The sequence below is a fragment of the Tasmannia lanceolata genome, unplaced genomic scaffold, assembly GCF_043159265.1.
Source record: "Tasmannia lanceolata isolate RefF3 unplaced genomic scaffold, GAP_Taslan_0.1 ptg000015l, whole genome shotgun sequence".
NCBI lineage: Eukaryota > Viridiplantae > Streptophyta > Magnoliopsida > Canellales > Winteraceae > Tasmannia > Tasmannia lanceolata.
In genome coordinates, this window is record NW_027518692.1 from 51,574,045 (window position 1) to 51,594,434 (window position 20,390).

The window sequence follows — 20,390 nt, forward strand, 5'->3', positions numbered from 1 at the left end:
GATAAATTCCCAACAATATCGTTAATGTCCTATGAGGCTACTAGACAAGTTTAAGAGATAATAATTGCATGTACGACTTGGCATTAATGCCCCCCTCCTTATACCTTCCAATTCAAATTTCTCAAAAAAGGAGGAATTTGGCTTGGAAAAATGATGCTCTCTCTTTTCCTTCTCTCTTCTCTTTATATATTGCTAATGACACTCGCTTCCACCACTCTACAAGGTTGGCAACCAAACTCTACTTATCCCTATTCTACCAGGTAAATCAAATGATTGTCTCCTCCCTATTGACAACTTATACCACTATTCTATTGTGCAACTATGTACAGCCAAACTGACTTGGGATAGGGATTTGGACTATAAAACTTGGATCGAGATCAGTTCGGAGGAAGTTCCTCCAGCCATCTAATAGTGTGGGCGTGGACCCCAAATCCGGTCTGGAGCCAAGTTTTGTTCGGATTTGGAAATGCGGCTGACGCTAAAATACGCAACAGCAAGTGAGCAAACCCTGTACGCTTCCTCTCTTTGCGCTTTAACTCGCTTCTGCTTTTCTCTTTTTTACCCTTCCGTTCAATTGGAATCGATCTTCAGAGTCAGGGATTCCGTTAACTTTCCTCTTCTCTCACTCGTAAAAGCTACGAATTTCTGATTCAGACATTCATATTTTATGCTCTCCTCTCTGAAGATCCATGGAACTAGGGCCTTGAATCGGAGTTCCATCGATCCACCTCTCTGAATCGGAGATTTTTCCTTCTTTCTATGTGAATACGTAGAATTAGGGCTTTGATCGACCTCTCTCTCTGTCTCCTTTTTACGAGTCCATGAAATTAGGGCTCTGATTCGCTGTTTTGCTTATTCTCTTAGTAAATCGCTGACCTAAAGCTTTATTAAACCATACATCACTGAAATTAGGGTTCTGCATCTGCGCTTCTATTCACTCTCCGTTAAATCGGTGAAAATTTCTCTCTCTTGATCTTCTACTGTTTAATTCTTTCTGAAATCACAGGCTTCTGAATTAGAGGTTTTGCCTATTGCAAGATCTCTTTGAATCTTATCCTTATTAAAGTCTATAGATATTATTAGTCTATGAGTTGGAACCTCCATTGAAGTGATGAATGCGAGTCGTCCTTCTGTGCATCCTGTAGAAGCTCCTCCTTTGACAGATGGGGCCGCGAATGACGAACCAAGAGTGAGGATGAAGGACATCCAAGGCATGCCTGGTACTCCTGGAGGCCTCGCCTTACGATTCTTTCAGTTTGTTTTTGCTGTTGCTGCTCTCTGTATCATGGTTTCAACCACCGATTTTACCTCCGTTACTGCCTTCTGGTAATATAGCACAATTCCTCTTAGTATTTTTGTTTTTTGGATTGCACCTTCATGTTAGTATTTTTATTTCTGATCTCTGTTATATATAAATGATATGTTTCTGTTAATGTCCCTTGCTTCATTTTGTGCTTTTTCCAGGTATTGTTAAAAAATTTCAATTGGCCTTGAAAGTCCCTTACTTCATTTTGTTATTTTTTTTTTCTGTGTTTTATTAAAATTTATGAAATTATACACCTAGTGGCATTGGAAAGATACAAATTTGAAGATCTATGTCTGTGAATGTTCCTGGCTTCATTCTGTCCCTTTTCTGGGTATTATTAATATTTTGCAATTATTCACACTGTGACCTTGATATAAAAATTTGGACGGGAAATATGGTGTTCTGACTTGTTTTCGTTCTTTTTACGTTTGCCAAAGCTAAATTGTAACTCTTGGTAGTATAATTCCTCAACTCTTTTTTTTCAGATGGCTTCCTGTTAGTACTTTTTTTTTGAATGGCAACTTTCCTTTATATTTAAAGGTTTGTGTCTGTGAATGTGACTTCATTTTGTTCTTGTGAAACAACCAATTACCCCAAAAGCTTAAGCTGTTAGGGTTGGCGTTATATAGTAATTTATAAGTCAACGCTCCCCCTCACATGTGACCCCTCTTTTTTTTTGGGTTGGTCGTACACGTGGATTTTTAATATGGAGTTGTTGGGTTTTGAAGCCGACCCCAACTAGGTTGGGACAAAGGCTTAGTTGAGTTGAGTTGAGTTGAGTTGAGTTGTTGGGTTTTGAACCCAGGTCCTGCCATGAGGCAATAGCTCTGATACCATATTGCCTTAGAGAGATGGAGAGAAGGAGAGAGATTTGTACAATTACGAAAAGGGAGAAAAAGTTTTCTGTATTAGGGTTTACAATGGGAAGTTAGCATATATACATAGCTGACCTAATAAGGTGAAAAGACAAAAAAATCCATGCTCTTAACAATTCTCTTTCTGGGTATTATTAACATTTTCCGATTATACACCTAGTGGCCTTGAAAAGATAAAAATTTGGATGGAAAATATTGTATTCTGACTTGTTTCTGTTCCTTTTACATTTGCCAAAGCTAAATTCTAACCCTTGTGATTCACTGGCATCTGCCTATTGTTAGTAGATGTTCAACACATGGTGCTCTTTTGAATTGTCCAGGTGGACGTTGACATATACCCTTTCTTAAATCCCATTTAACTTTTGATAACTCAAGAGGTGGAGAAAACTGTTTTTTCCTACCACTCAACACGTAATCATTGAGCTGAGTTACGACTTACGACGCTGTGTAGGTTTCTTCCGAACACATTTGGATTGGGTTATCCACCCCTCAGTAGCATAGATGAAAGATGGTGTGGATGTTCTATACCATCACTTTTGGTGTTTATGTTGTTTATGTTATAACTTGTCATTCATCAGCTAGATGTGAAACCGAGTAAATGATTACAAGGGGCGCGGCAGACAGCCAGACATGCATGAGTTTAATTCTTCCATGGGTCATTGAAGGGGATTCTAGCAATGTCATCAAGTGGATCCAAACTAAGGATGGGTACCTGTGACAGTTCGTAAATTCTTTGAAGATATCCTTGGTTGCATTAGTTTTCCTTATGATTAACAAAAGAAGCTTCATTTGTCCTTATGTCATATTCTTATTATTCAGTTGCTTCAAAGTTTTATTATTTTATCTTTTATTTTAAGGGGTCTTTTTATAATTTTAGATTGGAGGAGGATTATGAAATTTGTTAGGCCTATGGCTATGGAATATTTGTTACAGGCTTTGTAATGAGAAATGTCAGATTATTCTGAATTGAATTTTCTTTGTTGTTTTGCTTGAAACCCTTGTTGAGAGAATGTTCCTTTTGTAATCATCATTTGGCAGCATAGCATAGTTGTGGGGCCAGAAGTTAGAATTAATGACAGCAGATGACCTCCTTGAGATGCCCGATGAAGTCCTTCCTAGTCATGGGCTCATGGCAGATGTGCTTGTGAAAATGATGTATGGTAAGCCAAGTGGTCTTGCAGGTGTTGCCTATAGGTCATGATGTGCCTCTAGATGGCTGTCTCCTGTCCCCCTGCCGGTGGGGAATCTGCTCCTGGGTAGTCGCTCTGCTGCGTCTGGCCTGTCCTCTAGGCACCTTTGCTCGCGAGGCGTCCCTTTCACAGTAGGTCCCCCTCGCCCCGCTCTTGTGACATGCTATGTTTCCCCTCTCCATTCCCAAGTCAAGGCTGAGTCCCATGCGTCAGTTTGTGGATCGCGCTCTCACATACTAATCCCTACATGTGCCCACCTTTTTATAACCTAAACCAATCATCATATCGGTCTCTAGGCCCCATTGCTGGAAAGGCTCGGCCTCAAAACCGTACGTGGAGCTTCTGCCTCATACGGCTCCTCTAGGGATGGAGGTAGGCTCAGCTCAGGCTTGTGCGGTTAAGGCTGTTGTACACGACCTCATAAGAGAGTCTTCCGTTTTCGTTTTTCTAGAATGCATGTATGGTAGAGATGGATTGCATTGGTAGCAGCGAAGCGATCGTTGATATATTGGAGTAGGTTGAGAAGAATCAATGCATGATTGAGAAAAACTCGATGTTGTAATTTGACTTGAGATCCAAATCTGATGGGGACCGTCCCTTGTTACCTATCAAAGTGGAGAACTAAAGAGACCCACATCCATTGATGGGGTCCATTTGTTTGAACACGAAGCCTGACAAAGGGAGCCACTAGGTGGGAGGTGCAAATTTTGACACTTGCTTTATGTTTTACATTGCTCAAAGTTCAAACCAGTCGTGGCCTCGTGGGTAATATTAGGGATTAAGAGGGTTGCCGAAAGTCCGAAACACACGGGGCCCATACGGGAGTGTTACTTTTTTTATTAGTTTATGTTTTAATTCAAGTAGTTTTTTTTGTTTAGGATTGAAGTTAGGAAGTTTTGTTTTATTTAGGAGTCATGTTGATAAGTGAGAAGTGTTTTAAGTTAGTTAGGAGTCTAAGGCTACAAGTTGTTGGTAATTGTCTATATAATGTACTGCCTTATACAATCAAAAGAATGAATGGATTATTAAAAAGCAATAACGAATGATATACAGTTCTCAGAGGGGTAGTCCCTATAGTTTACCTATCTCAAGACGAATAATAACCTAGTGGCGCTTTCTAGGGGAGTCCCCTTGGTTGTCCTGCTATAAAACTTACCGGGGGCCTTCGCTTCCTAGCGAAGGGTACCTCGAATAAGTTGGTAGCCAATGCGGTATTAACAACACTGAAAGCAAAGGAACGACCATAGAAAAGTTGATATACTTCAAATAAGATTAAGAGAGGCCACCTATCGGTAGCAGTTATAGTGACGAACCAATTGATTTGTCTACATTGCAAACAACACAGAGCTTTGCTTGTTGGAGTCGACTTATTATTTCTTTAGCAGAAGAAAAAGAATATTCTTTTGAGAATGCAGGCACAAGTAAAATATATTTTCTTGCTCTCAAGATTGACACCTGTATTTCACCTGTAAATAACTTTTGACAGTTGTTTAATAAGAGGTGTCAATATCAATAGGCTTGTGGTCGGCTTAGTGTTTTTAAGTGGTTTTATTCCTTCCACGGTTTCCCTTTTCCTTTATCTCTTGTGCCTCTTACAAGTCCCCCCTCTCTCTGCAAAAGCAAGGAAGCCAAGAAGGATGTTTTACAATACGACATGGATTGTATTTCTAGGGGTCATCTTCAATGGAAGTTTATGTCGGAACAAGTTTCAGGTGAGTCTCTTTACCTCTCTTCTATGTTTCTTCTTCGTTTTTTTTGGCCTCCAATCGGTATGATTAGATTAAAGCTGGAAAGTGGGTTTTTTTTTCTTCCCTCTATCCCCTTCTTCCCTCTCTCTATGCATCTCTCCCTTTCCCTCGGGTCGCCCGGGTCACCATTTTTGGCGATCCGGGTCGCAAACGGCCCACGTTTCAGGTTGTGCGACCCCAGTAATATCGGTCCACATTGCTTCTTAATTTATTTCAAAAAAAATACAGGAGTTGAATGGTTAAGTGATTTAGTTTCTTTACGGACTTTTGTGGTTGTAACCATCACCATGCAATGCCATCCATCAGAATTTTGGTGATATTAAGAGAGGGAGGCACATTGATGTAGCATGATGACATGATCACGAGGTATTAGACATGATGGAAAAATCTTGAGGATTGAAAGCAAGGCTGCAAGAGTTCAGGAAAACCTTCATATCTAACTATCAGTCCTTGGGAATCTGTTAGTAAGTATAATGGATTTAGAAAAATTAATAACTCATATCTGTTTGTGTCTAAATTTTGAACGGGGATCTTATTAGAATATGTAATTAACTATTAGCCTTGATTTTTTAAAAGGGGTGATATTGTTGAAGAAATAAAATTATATGTATCTCCAATCCCCCTTGCTGATCAGGAAGTTGATTTTCCTTCAAGAGGACCAGATCCCATATGACGGAGAAACAAATGTGGCTCAAACTGAAAACATACCTTAGCGGAATAGCAACATGCTGGTTGAATGTTTTTTCGCGCTTACAATCACAGGAATGAAACTACTGCATTTTATGTTGAAGATCAAGAGGAATCTTAATAATTCTAGTTAAACAAAGAGTACAGCGTTGAAAGTTCCCTGTGTTGTGACAGAGGTACACTCTGGGGTGCACTGTGCACAACTTTCACCGAGTAATACGGGAGCATGCACAAAGAAGCTTCTTACTTCCAATTGTCAAGTATATGTACACAAATTTTTTATAGAAAACCAATAAGTGCAATATAGAAATACAGACATAATGAGAAAATACCCGGGCTCAAATTACATGAAAGAGTGAAAAGAACCACGAAGAAGACGCCGATTGAGATGAGTACAAATACTCTTGAACTGAACAAAAATAAGAGAAAAATAGACTTAATTTCTTTTGCTTCTGGTCTCTAAACTCTATATAATATCAACAACAAACAATAAACCTTTCCGTGATTCTAAAATTTTATCCTCGCCTTTTTATTTGAAGCACAATCTCATTCTCATTTTTCCTTCTCTGCTTTTGGGATTCTAAGATTTTAATCTTCATATGAGATTTTTTTTTGATTTTGATCATACTGAAGGCTAGAAATATACCTTTGAAACCCTAAATTCTCTTTTCTTAGTTTTCTTTCCTTTTGGTCCTGTATCATTTTTGGTGCCATAGTTTAGGTTTGGATGGCTACTTGAAGTAGCAGAATTTTTAAGGGAAGAACCCTGAAATAGGAAGAGAAGATTGGCAATTACGGCTATTTTCAACACTAATGCTCTGTGTGGGGATAAATTGTGCCAACTGATTATCAAAGTGGGAAGCTACATGAATGTAGTGCCTAAGAGCATCGTAGATTCACTATACTTGGCACAAGAAAGATTAGAATCAGTATAAAGTTGAATAGGTTGATAATACCACCATCTCGGTAACTCAACAATCCTTAATTTTTTTATTACATGGGAGACCATGGATGTATTATAGGCATGTATACCATAGTGGCAGTCCAAACACTTCCTAGTTTTTGTAAAATGGTAAGCGTGTAATATCATATCTCATGAATGTTAGAGAAATCAAGAAATCTATTCCGGAAACTCTTAAGTCTTCGTACATCAAAGCAGAGGTGCATACTATGGAGCTTTATGACATCATATGCAGAGAAGCTTCCCATCTGAGGATGTATCTTAGTAAAAAAGCTTACAAAAAACTTGGTTTCTTTGGCTGCTAAATCTGATTTGTGTGGGATTGTTAGCAGTAATGATCTCAATTTCAAGTTATAGATAAAAGCTATCCGAAGTTGATTCTGCCGATACTTGACTTCATATCATTTGATGATAAAGAAGGTGACAATTGCGACTTAGTGTTCCCCGAAGAGGAAAATTGCAAGGAAAGAGTTAAAATGCCATTAAAAAAACAAAGAAAAAGAAAAAGAAAATAGTTATAGAAACTTATGATGGGAGACTGGAAATTAGTGTTCTCCAATGAGAGAGAGAGAGAGAGAGAGAGAGAGAGAGAGAGAGAGAGAGAGAGAGAGAGAGAGAGTTTGCTTGGATTGCAACTAGAGAACCAAATGAGGGCTGATATTGATGGAGGACGCCAAAACACAAGAAATTGCAAACTTGCAATCTGCTTTGCATGACCACTGTTTATAAATGAGCATAAGGTTGCTACAATGGCAGTAGAGCAAGTTCTTGACACAATCCAATTCTCAAACAAAGCATATTCAGAGGTTTGCAAAGGGACTAGCCAGGTGCTTGTGTTACTGTGTTTGGACAAGTTTACGAGGACTCATGGATGGCCACAATGTTTACGAAAATAGCTGAACATCGGGATGACTTGTGATGTAAAGATTTCATATTCAAAATTGAAAGGACAACATTTAAATTTCTACCACATGGTCATAGAAGAAAAAGATGGTTCTTATAATGCTATAGATAAGGATGAGAAAGTTTTTCGTCTGCCAAAAGTTTGTTAGCTTAAAGTAGACATAGGAGGTGTTCATGACGGTCAAATTTTATCTACTAGAAAAATGGCTGTCAAAAGTATCTTATTCGATGGAAAAAACAACTGTTCTCTGCTCGTACGTGGATCATTGTCGAAGAGTTCTAATGTGCTAATCCTGATCACTGTACTAGACGAAGGTGAGTTCTTTTGAAGTGGGGGAGCATGATGAGCTGCATCCTTATGGAAATCAGAAAATGTGTTTAATATGATGCTGGGCCCATCATTTAGAGCTTTAGATTTTGTTTTTCTTTTATTCGTAAGGATATAATGGTCTTTTGAGATTTTAATTTTAATCTAATTGGGATGAGAGAGTGTTTTAATTAGGGTTTATTATTTGTGAGTCACTATTCACGTGACTATTCATGTCACTATCCATCCACGTGTTATTAGTTTTTATTTTCATGAGTTTTTTAGTGAACTTTCTTGAGGAGGTGTTTCAAATTAAGGAGGGACCACATGGTCCACATATTAGGAATTTATGTTGTAAGAAAGTTTCTAGAAATCGTGTGGGAGGTCTATATAATTGTAAGGCCTGAAGATCGTCAAACTTATGATATGATTAATGAAAGAAAACCCTTTTGCTCTGCGCAGCTTTGGATATTAAGTCCTCTTCTTCTTGGTGTGATGCCTTGACAATCCTAGTGGTATGATACCCTAGCTAGACCTTGGTGATATATCCTCTATTTTTCTATCAACAGTATTTAAATTTACTTATTGTTTTCATTGTTTATTTGTAGTTTTTGTTCTTTCTCTACCAATCTTCGAGTTCTTTCTTTTTATTCCTTTGTTTTAGTTTGGTCATGGATCTCTTTTCCTTTAAGTTGTTAACTTGTTATATTCCCTTCGGCTTCTAGGTTTTTTCATAGATTTATTCTCTTTAATTCCAATTACATTTAGGGTTAGGTTTTCATCTCTAACCCACGAGCTGTCCCAGCCCTGAGTTTTATATTTCTTTCTTCTTTCAGTTTTTGGGTATTGTTCTGGAAATTTTGATCAGATCTACACTGTCAGATCTGTTCGACACGTCCTAGGTGCATCCAAAAGTCTAGACATAATCTTAGTTAATCCCATCGGTCTATATTCAAGCATAATTTCAACCCTAGGCAAATTGGACCAAGTTTTTACCCAAATCAATCCCAGGACCTGTTTTCTCTAGGTTCAGATTCTACAAGCTTTGTTTAAATTTCCTTCTCTCTTGGGTCCTGCATCAACGCTCTAGAAAAACAACCATACGTTCTCTTCAAATTTTGAATTGCTTGTTTTCTAAACACAACACCAATTTTTTTTCAGCTCAAACTTAAATATAAACCTGTGACCTACTACTCTAGAGTCTAGAAGCTTACTTTAACTTCTAAACATAGAAATGATTTTTACTGGTCGCTGCCTCTCTGGTTCTCTTTTCAACTAATTCATAGAATTACTGTTTGCACTTCCAATTGATATTTCAGCCTCTCAATCCTATCAACCATTGAGAAATGCTCAAATGCTGTCCTGATTTTGCCCGCAGATGAAATTTTCTCCAATTGTCTTCGTAATCCTTGCTCCTGTTTGAGACTAAATATTGTTTTTCGGCTATGTTTCTGATAGATTTTATCTGCATTGCTATACAAAATCATTTACCCATGTTTTATAGTTTACATGAACTTGGAAGAAAAGGCTTTCCAGATGAGAACTTCATCATAGAATTGTGTTTTTTAAATGTGTCAAAAAATAAGCTTTGGTGTTTGGTGTTCAGCTACCTTGTTGCAGCTGTCATCTTGCAAAGCTTGTGGAGCTTGTCGTTAGCCATTGTGGATATTTATGCCCTTCTAGTGAGGCGCTGCTTGCGGAATTCCCGGATAGTCGGCTTGTTTACAATAGGCGATGGGGTAAGAAAAGTGCTCTTCTTAGTTTTATGCAATGAAAAAAATTTGATTTCCTTAAGAGTGTAGGGCATATGGAACTAAGCATATTGAATTATAATGCCCCTGTGAAAAGGAGCTGAGATTCTCACTCCCATGTTTTGATATGAATGATACGGAGACTGAATTGGGGACCAAGAGTGGAACCGAACTAATAGCCTCTCCACAAGTTAGCAATCTTGGTACCTTGATTTTTGACTTTTCCCCCTCTTAAATGGCAAAACTCCTCCTCCCATGCCATGTTGCATGTAGGGATTTGTTTGGTTCCTCTCTAGGTCCCCAAATCAGTTTCCACAGCAGCACTCTTTTGATATTTGCAGCCATTAACTTTTACATTTCTCATTGTCTGTTACAATTCCTAACTAGCTATCAACAGCTAGTTAAAAACATTTGAAATCAAGATAGGGATGATAATATCAGAGCGATTGCAATAAGCCCAGATTAATTGGAATTGCACAAAAAAAAATCTTGTTTATGGCCATGTTTGGCAGCCGTGAAAGTTTTTTCAATGGAACATTAGTTTATTAAGTGGCGACAGAGGGAGAGAATTGAGAGGGCATGAGTGAGGAGAGGGTGGAAAGTGGCTGAAAAACAGGAAAGACAAAAAACTCTACTCAAAATAGAGTTTTTGTTTTCCTTATTTTTCATCCACTAAGCACCATTTTCTCACTCATGCCCCCCCTCCCCCTCTCTCAACACTAGGTAAGCTAATTTCATGGCTGCCAAACATGGCCTATGTGATGCCTTATTTTCATGGGTTATGCATTCGATGTCTTTTTAACTGCAGATCACTTCCACCCTTACGTTTGCGGCCGCATGTGCATCTGCGGGCATCACAGTCCTCGTTAGCAATGATCTTGGCCAATGCGCCCATAATCATTGCACCAGGTTTGAGACCGCTACAGCCATGGCCTTTATCAGTTGGTTCTCTGTCTCCCCTTCTTTTCTCTTGAACTTTTGGTCATTGGCATCCCGGTGAAGAGCAAGCAAAGCCCATCCCTTTAAATTATTTTTATTGGTGTGATCTTTTGTTCCTTTTGTGTTCTTCAATTGAGTTTTGATTTTCCTCCATTTGTATATTGTGTAACTCAGCTTCTGAATTTTAAATTCAATAGAAAGCATTTGAATACAATATGCAGATATTTTCTAATTACGATATATTGGTTTTATCGAGAGCAAAAACTAGCATATTCTTGTCATAAAGAAATTACGGTTTTGCTAAGGGCGCTCGTTAAGGTGCATTGGAAATGGAATTGTTTTGATAAAAAAGTCTCATAACATTTGCAAAAGTCTCAAAACATGTTTAAGCTTCTGAATGTTAAATTCATTAGAAAGCATTTGAATGCAATATGCAGCTATTTGCCAATTATGAAATATTGGTTTCATCAAGAGCAAAAACTAGCATATTCTTAGACTACCAAAATTCAAGGCTCATTTTGCATACCCAAGAATCACCATTCATGATAGAATTAAAGGAAGATAAAATTGTACATCGAATACTTAATAAAAATAATCGATTCAGTGTCATCTTTGCTGTTGTAATTACTCCTCTTTGATCATGTTTGATGCTACACACATTTAGAGATGCACAAGTCACATATTCTTTTTGAGAGTTGCCCCATGTTTAGGGCCTGTTTGTTTTAGATTATGAAAACTGATTGTAGATCCCCGACGGAATATTGGACTGAAAATTTGAGTCCAATAATCGGTTGGGGACTCCACAGTCGGTTGTCATAATCTAAAACAAACAGGGCCTTAAGAGATTTTGGTTGAGGTAAAAAATAATAGTACACATCTGATGTGTGCCTGAGAGATTGTCACCTAGTTTTGGAGAGCTTTTTCGTTAGCATCATTGCAGGACTATACTTTCTCCTAGCTTTTCTTTCTAGGCTCCTAGAGATGCCTTATTATTATTATTATTATTATTATTATTATTATTAATTTTGCAGGTAGGCTGGGATTGAACCTCAGACCTCGAGGACCTCGAGGATGAAGAACATAGCCTTGACCATTGAGCTAGAGGCTCAATCCGAGAGACGCCTTAGTGGGTCCACCTTTTCTTTTTCATTTTTGCAAATTTCTAAATTGGAGTATTAAATTGAAGGGCGCCCTTGCAAAAATCCAACAAGAAGGGCGCCCTTGTGGTTGAGTTTTTACATGGGCACACCGAAGGGGAGACTTCTCGTCAATAGTCAGATCACCAGACTCATCACCAGATTCATTCACTTGCATACACGAGAAACGAGTCCGGAAAAGGCCCCAACGACCAGTCTTGTGTCAAATTTGAATAGGATGGTTAAGACCATTTAGATGGGTGTGATTAAAAATTTGGATCCATATACAACAACGGATCACACCTACCAAGAAAAAGTGTTCTTGTTTTGTTTTATTTCGTAAGACCTAAGTTCCTCATCTGGAGGAGAAAACACTCGCAATATTTCCATCAGTCCATAGTCCACCAATCCACCACAAACCATAGTGGCAATAGCAATAACTGTCATACTTTAGCATGCTGGATCAAAGATAAGGGCCCTATTCGTTTCAGACTTCGAGAAATAGAGTCCAAATCTGATTATTGGAATCAAATTTGCATTTAATTTTGAGTCCAAAACTGATTATTGAACCAAAATCAATTCTCAAAATTCAAAATGAACCGGGCCTAAAACAATGAACCTTCTTTTTAGGTTGAAAGCATCAAGAATAACAGGGACAGCATGGTGCATTTCCATGAATTAGATTGATTATTGATCTAGACTGCCCATCCATTGTGTTGGTACTGGCATATCTCCATTCTAAATGTAAAAGAAAGTGCCAAAATCAAGGAGGGTGCAACTATCAGCCCCCTCCTCTTTTTGATAATTAATGAATTTTTATAAGATAAGTGCTCCGCATGCATTTGCTTAGGAACTAAAATTATAGAAAGCAAAGGTATAAGTTAGGGACACTTGTTAGGTGATCCAAACCATTCATATGTTGGTAGCTACGGATGGGACATGACCCAACAAGCTCACTCAACAGACAATCCTAACCGTCCCATTTGTGCCCTTTAAATGGACACCCAGATAACAAAAAGGAAACCATTTTTCAGGGGCATGACCCATCCATTGTGGGCCTTTGGAAGCCTAGTAAATTAGTAATTTCTTTCACCTCTTTGTGCAGATGGACACTACAAGAAAAACCCCTTTTAGCGGCGGAAATTAGTTCCGTCTGGAAAATTAGCAATGGACTTTTAAAATTTGTCGCCTAAAATATTTTTTATATTTTTAAATATATCAGACAATATATGCCCTTAGTATCCAAGCTTGATACAATTAGCATCCTTATGCGCATTAAGTCACTGTTAGGTCCGAGTCTAGGCTTTCAAAGCTACCCATAATGGAGAATTTTGTGAGCATGATGACTTATTACTCTTGTTCTTTTATTTTAATTAGAAACTTACGTCCCTGTGTCTCATTCTATTACTTTGTGAAATAATATTCGCAAGATAATGTTTATGATTATTACAAAAAAGCTAATTGAACGCTAAATAGATCTAATATATGGTTAGAAGAGGTTAGGAGTTCACATCAAGTTGTTAATCTCTAACATGGACTGAATTCACATTAGAAAACATCTCTTCATCTATGGTCAGTGCCTAGACCACTCACTCCAACAACCCTAACCACCAGACAATGCAATGTTTCCTTATCCATACATAGGTTGAAACTTTTTTGCTGGATATAGAGTAGAGAATGTGGGAGGGTAGTGGTCCACAAAAGCTACTAGAACTGAAGTGTGCTAAGCAAGCAAAGGTCTCTCTGTGTGGTCCGTGTGGATATTTTACACTCTCTTTCTCTCTCCACTGTACTTTGTAGGGATATTCTCTCTGGATACATAATACTCTCTCTCTCTCTAGATATAATGTCTCACCATATTTATATAGGATCCATAATGATTGATAATGTCACTCAATTTATTTTACAGATATGCTCTTAGCAGTCTTAAGATGGTTTGGGCATATCCAACGTAGGCCTTTGGATGCTCCAGTGAGAACAAGTGATTCGTGCCAAGTTGATGGAGTAAAAAGAGGTAGGGGCAGACCGAAAACAACTTGGTTAGAAACAGTGAGGAAAGACTTGATGGTTAGGAACATAACAAAAAAATGACCTTGGATAGGAGAGAATGGAAGAAAAAAAATGACCTTGGATAGGAGAGAATGGAAGAAAAAAAAATGACCTTGGATAGGAGAGAATGGAAGAAAATGATCAATGTAGACGAACCCAACTAGTGCCAGGATTAGACTTGAGCCGGGTAGATTCTTTCAGTTTCTTCATGAAAATTTTCTAAAGGATTCATTAGCCAACCCCAACTAGTTTGGGACAAAGGCTTAGTTGAGTTGAGTTGAGTATGCTCTTAGCAGTCTTCCCTCTTTCTCTCTCCTCTCTTTTTATAAAGGTAATGACATCCCTGCTGCCCCTTTATTTTGGTAATGACATTCCTCATGAAAATTACTTCAGTTAACAACCAAAAACGATACCACTATGTCGGGGGCTCCACGCGAAAGCAAAGATCCCACTTACGAGTTTAGGAAACATGTTAGGAAAAGTGAAGGGATGTGGATGGGCTTATATAAGGACTTGGGCACCCTCCTCTTAACTGCTAGCTTTTAAGGGTGAGTTCCACCCGGGTCAAAACAAGTGGTATCAGAGTCAGAGTGTGGTAACCCCGGAATACCCTCCAGGATGGAGAAAATCCCAGGGGCAAAATCTCGGTAAACCCTGGTGAATCCTCAAGGATAAAGAAAATTCCTTGGGGAACATGGGTGGAGACGTGGGGCGAGGGAGGGCAAATCGGCGAGGCATGTGTTCTCAATCAGCGAAGCCTCACAACCGGAGTTGACCTCTCTCTCTCTCTCTCTCCGCCTCCCCTAATTGGCTGAGCTAATATGGATAAAAAAGGATGGAAAAGGGCCTAAGGCCACGATTGGATTCCAAGAAAAATATTTCTGATGGATTTTTTTTTACTTTACATATTTTTGAGTGAAATAATATGTTTGTGTTTAATTTTGGGGGATATTATAATAATTTGAAGGCCCATCTAAATAAAAATTGAATAGGATTGGTTCACGTCATCTATTTGTGTCAAAACAGTTGAAAATTTTAGAAATATTTTTCCTTTCCAAAATTTTCCAGAAAATTCCTGTAACCCAAATAGGGTCTAAGGGAATGGCACCTTAGCTACATAAGTAATTATGCGATTTTATATATTGTGTGCACCTAAAGTCAAGTATTTTTCAAAAAGTATTGCAGGCCCACTTCATAGGATGATCCAAACTGTTAATTTGTTGGTCCAGAACTTAAATAGGTTGCACCGTGTAAATCATCCCCACAGTTGATTCTAATCCTCTGATCTATAGAGGGATTGCCCATCAAAGAAACCTCAATAGATCAGAGGATTAGGATCATCCTATGGGGATGATTTACTCGGTGCACCCCATTTACATTGCGTCCCAACAAATGAATGTTTTGAAGTGGGCCCCATAGTATTTTTAAAAAAAAATTTGGGGATCCACCATTCCACCTTATGCATGGGTTAAGCCTAGATGGTGGGCCCTGTCCATCAAAACATGAAGTGAAAAATGGTGGGGCACAACATGCTACAACAATCATTCTCTGCCCCCTCTGAAGCAAATTCCTGGCTTTGCCCCTGGGGAAGATCTCATAGTTCCCACGTTGCTCTGCGTGGAGGGGGAGATTGTTCGGGTTTCCAAGCAAAAGCACCCCTCCTCTCAATGGCTAGCTTTTAAGTGTGAGTTTTACCAGGGTCCCAACACACTACTGTTGAGAGGGGGCTACTGCTTCAGTTCTAATTCACTGCTACTCTACGAAGGCAACTAGGTGCAACAGAACAGACATATAGGTTATCCACAACCAATCAAAAAATAAATAAAATTGCATAGTAAACTATGGAGAGCTATTATCATAACAAAGGAGTGAAGATATTCTTTCCTATATGTACACTGTACACAGAGTGTGTGCATATACCAAATGGAGAAGGAACAATCTATTTATATGTGGGCATTCATGCATCTCCCTCTCCCACATAGCCCGATGAGAGAGAGGCAGAGAGAAAGAAAGAAAGAGAAAAGAAATGACATAGAGAGCATAGAGAGTCAGCATATTGACTCTAATCAGTGTGACAGAGGGAACTTATGAACTCTAAACTGTGTGTGTGTGTGAGAGAGAGAGAGGGTCTCACGAGATTTTATATGATGTGTGGCCGTATATAAATCAGTATTTTTAAAATGTACTATACGGCCGACTCCATGGGATGATTCATAGCATGCATTTGTTGGGCCACAATGTATTAGGTTGTGCCCTAAATCATTTTCAGAGGGTGGTCCTAACCCATCCTGAAATGATTTTTGGGGCACTCACAACATAAATAGGTTGTGCACCAAAAATCATTTCCGTAAGATGATCATAACCCTCTGATCTATAGAGGGTTCAGGCCCTACTATACTTTTTTGTAAAATACGGATTTATATGGGCACTCATCCAAAAATCATTTCCATAAGATGATCCTTACCCTCTTATCTATAGAGGGTGCTCGGCCCTACTGTACTTTTTGAAAAATATATTTATATGGCCACTCATCATATAAAATCTACATGTCTCACTTCATCACTAGTATACTTTTCTTTTCCGATATGCACAATTGAGTTTCTCTCTTCTTTTGGTTCTCGTGGCTGATTCACCACGCAACATATCGAGCGAGGTGAGCCACCACGACAGGGGCTTGATTTGATTGTGGGCCCCAAAAGTGGTAACGAAACCCTCGTATTATTCCTTTCCTGTGAAAAAAAAGCAATGGCTAGAGGCCAAAGAAGATAGAAACGCCCTACCATATGAAACAACAACACATCCATCAAAAGCAAAGAAGAAGAAGAGAGACAAAGTGGAAGGTAGTGACATACCCATCACTGAAGAAAAACAAAAATACACCCTCATTTTGACTTGCTTAGATCTCATCATAGACCATTGATTGTACTAGTGTGAATATATTAGAGAGGAAGAGTGAAAAGTCTAAGGGTGAATACACACAAATATTCCCGACAACATTATGCATGGCGCATGAAAGCCTTTTCAGCCTCTAGAAAGTCAATTACTTTTCCTTTTCTCCATCTTCCACTCTTTGTAATTTCAATGGCAAATCAGATTGCTGTAGATCGAAGGCATGAAAGGCTGAGTCTGTTAAAGGTGGGCCCAACAAATTTTCTGATTTTGAAGCAAATCAGGCGTAAAACAAAATTTAGACCAATCAAAATAGCCACGAAACAATATTTATGCCTGTTGGGGTGTGATCGTGTAGGCAGTACGATGGAAGTATCACCCTTGACGATCCAACAACAGCCTCTTAAAAATTGTGTATAAGGGCAGTGCCTCTTACATGATCCTGCCCGCTCGGGCACGATATAACTTTTTCCTTAAGGCTCCGTTTCTTTCGAAGTAAAATTGGATTTTACTTCGAAAGAAACAGAGCCTAAAGGTAAGTGTAAATTTGTTTTAAGACCATGTTACCGTGAAAGAAACATAGTCTTGGGCCATATTTGGCAACCATGAAGTTTTTCCATGGGATATTAGTTCACCCAAGGGTGAGGGAGGTTGCGTGGGAGCAGGGGCGATGCCATAAATTTTGCACTAAGGGGGGCAAAAATTATAGTAATTTTTTATCTATCTTAAAATTAAGATAAAAAAATTTTCTATATGAAATTTTGCACAAGGGGGCAAAAATTATAATAAATTTTGCACAAAGAAAAATGGCCCCCTTTCCTTTCAAGTGGCATCGCCCCTGCGTGGGAGAGGGAGGTTGCGTGGGAGAGGGGGAGACCTAGTAGGGCGTCAATGAGGGGGCCACGAAAAGGTAGAAAAAACAACGAAACCAAACTCGATCTATTCAGAATATGATTTATTTTTTCCTTAGTTTTTAGCATTTTCTCACCATCTCCTCACTCGTGCCCTCTCGAGTTTCTTTTAAGATATCTCAAGTTTCTTTTACCCTTTCTCACCACATTATACTATAATTTTATTGTTGCTGAGTATGGCCTTAGTGTAAAAATACTTTCTGTAAAATAATAAAAAATTTATTTTAAGATATCTCATGGAAATTAGACCAATTCTAAATGAAATGTGGAGATCCTTTTCCTCGTAAAAGGAAAAGTGAAAAAAGAAAGTAAAAGAGAAAGAGAGGCAGCACCTCGGTCTTTCTTTTTAATGAAACCCGCGATCATTTAAAAAAAAAAAAAAAGGCACCTAGGGTCCCTTGTTTTGATATCCGCAGTCCACTTTTTGTTTACACTTTCTTATTGACATGTAAACTAGATACAAGTTTAAAAACATGGCTGGCAATATCACAACAAGAGAGTGAGGATATCATTTCCGAAAACAAATTATAAAAGTAGTGATAATATTCATAGAAATTAATAATGATAATAATACTGGGGATCATTGCAAAAAACATTTCGGGGATGGTCTGTTGCATCTGACAGCAGCCACCTCGTGAAGGAAGACAAAATCTGTCAGATGCAGAGCATGGGTGGCTGCTGCCAGATGCAACAAACCATCCACGAAATGCCTTTTGCGATGGACGCTAGCATATCTCATAATACTGTTATAATAGTTGTAAAGATTCACATAAAATGGTTCTATTTCAAAGGCTTGTGGAAAATGGGAATCGTAAAAAATTCATGAGGAAAATCTGAGTGACATTGGAGCAGAGGTCTAAAATAGTAAATTATGCGTTTAATATTCTTTCTTTTCTTTTTACAATGGCACATACGACAATGCAAATTTATTTATGTTTACAACAGTATTGTGTACTGCACATTGTGTGTTTTATAAATATGTATATACCATTTTTCTTTGGCAGTGATAAATCGACTCGTAAGTATCTTAAATCGACTCCCTATGTGTCTTTCTCTCTCCTCTGGGTTAGAAAGAGAAAGAGAAAGAGGAGAGAGATAGACACACAGGGGGTCGATTTATCACTCCCCGTTTTCTTTTGTTAACTTTTTCTTCTTTTTTTCCTTTAATCAAACGAAGCAAAAAAAAATATCAGCGAATGACTAACGATCTTGGCATATTTTGCCCAATCAATTGTTACGTGCTTTTAAAAATACTTTATGTGACACTTGAATCCAGTGTTTCAAAATGTGGATGTGGGCCACAAATGTGGTTAAAGTAAATCCTAGCTGAGTCAGTACGACATGGTCTGAGTACTTGGTTGACATTCCTGAGTACTCAGTTTACACGGTTATAACTTGGAAGAATCAGAGGATTTTGAATTGACTTTGCCGGGCAAAATGCGGACATAGAATAAGAACTCAACTGAGGTGAGTAAGTTCACCCGAGCGAGTCGATGTGGTAACACAGGAGAGTTGTAAGTATGCTTGAATCTTATAAAAAATATAGTATGACGTAATCTAAATCATTTGAAAACTCTAATTTACTCCTTTTTTAGCTTTTTATTATAAAAGAAAATTTTGATATTAAAAGATCATATCATCATCCTTTCTTTGTATTTTTTTTAAAGATGACAAGCAAAGAAGAACATTAGAATATTAAATATAATAAATGATATTTAATATATTGAAGCGAAACAAAATTAACCCATCATTGTGACTTTAATTTCTTCGCCAGCGACGCTCTCTCGCCTTCTGGCTTCAAAGCTTCTTTTTTCTATAACCATATGATCTTGCTTGCAAATGAAAATAAAATAAAATAAAATAAAATAAAACGTGCGTTATTTTGTTTTGAAATAATAAGCTTAATCTAACAGTAGAACTTGCTGTGTGTGGGCTTTTATGCTTCAGAGTGTGCGTGCGAGACGCACATGAGGCTACTTTTTTCGCATGCTAAAAGCACACGAAAATGAGACATTAAAAAAGGATTAAATAGCATTATTAATTTAACAAACATTTACTTAAATTTAATTAATAAGTTATTCAACCCCCAGATGCCACGGTGTAAGTTCGCTCATGGCGAGCACAAGGACAACGAATGACTGCTTAAGGCTACATTGCTCCCTTGGTACACTCTCTGACCTACCCACATATCTGGTTATAACTTATAAAAAATTGACTGATATCCGCACTCCACATTTCTTTTTCTTTTCATTTCATGTGGCCCTTGAATATCTAAAGAAAAAAAAAATGACAAAACATTGATAAATGAAATGTTAAGTCAATCACCAGTGTGCCTATTGGGTGGGCTCAGAGGGCATATGACCAATGAGGGTTTGATCAACCTGTCGCGTCAATGTTACTCAATAAAGATAGGGAAATGATTTATGCGCTCCAACTTTTGTCGTCTAGTATTTAAAGGACTGTGAGAGGAATATTATGGTTCTCATAAAGCTCTTAAAACCCTTTAAAAACTACACGGCAAACAAGTGGAGCGCATGTTTATCAAAACATTGGAGCGCTGAAATCATTTACCTAAAAATAATGGTTGGGCCTTTCTTATCTCCAATTGGTTTTGAAATAGTTGGTAGCGCGGCAATCCTACAAGTGGTATCTGGCCTTATATAGTTGGTAGCGCGGGATCCTACAAGTGGTATCTGAGCAAGGTCGCAGGTTTAACAATGGGAAGGGAGGGGTCGGTG

General features: G+C 38.2%; 1 protein-coding gene across 3 annotated transcripts; it reads left to right on the forward strand.

Moving 5' to 3' along the window:
* Positions 1 to 316: 316 nt before the first annotated feature.
* Positions 317 to 10,881, forward strand: LOC143892289 (CASP-like protein 5A2). Of its 3 annotated transcripts, none has more exons than XM_077396798.1 (4): positions 317 to 510; positions 1,146 to 1,326; positions 9,584 to 9,716; positions 10,537 to 10,881. In XM_077396798.1, exons 2-4 carry the CDS (start codon positions 1,196 to 1,198, stop codon positions 10,726 to 10,728), a joined length of 456 nt encoding a protein of 151 aa, XP_077252913.1. In that variant the 5' UTR covers positions 317 to 510; positions 1,146 to 1,195; the 3' UTR covers positions 10,729 to 10,881. The 3 variants fall into 3 exon arrangements, with proteins under 3 accessions (XP_077252913.1, XP_077252912.1, XP_077252911.1); XM_077396797.1 differs by lacking the exon at positions 317 to 510 and adding an exon at positions 517 to 952; XM_077396796.1 differs by lacking the exon at positions 317 to 510 and having other exon boundaries at positions 517 to 1,326.
* Positions 10,882 to 20,390: the final 9,509 nt, after the last annotated feature.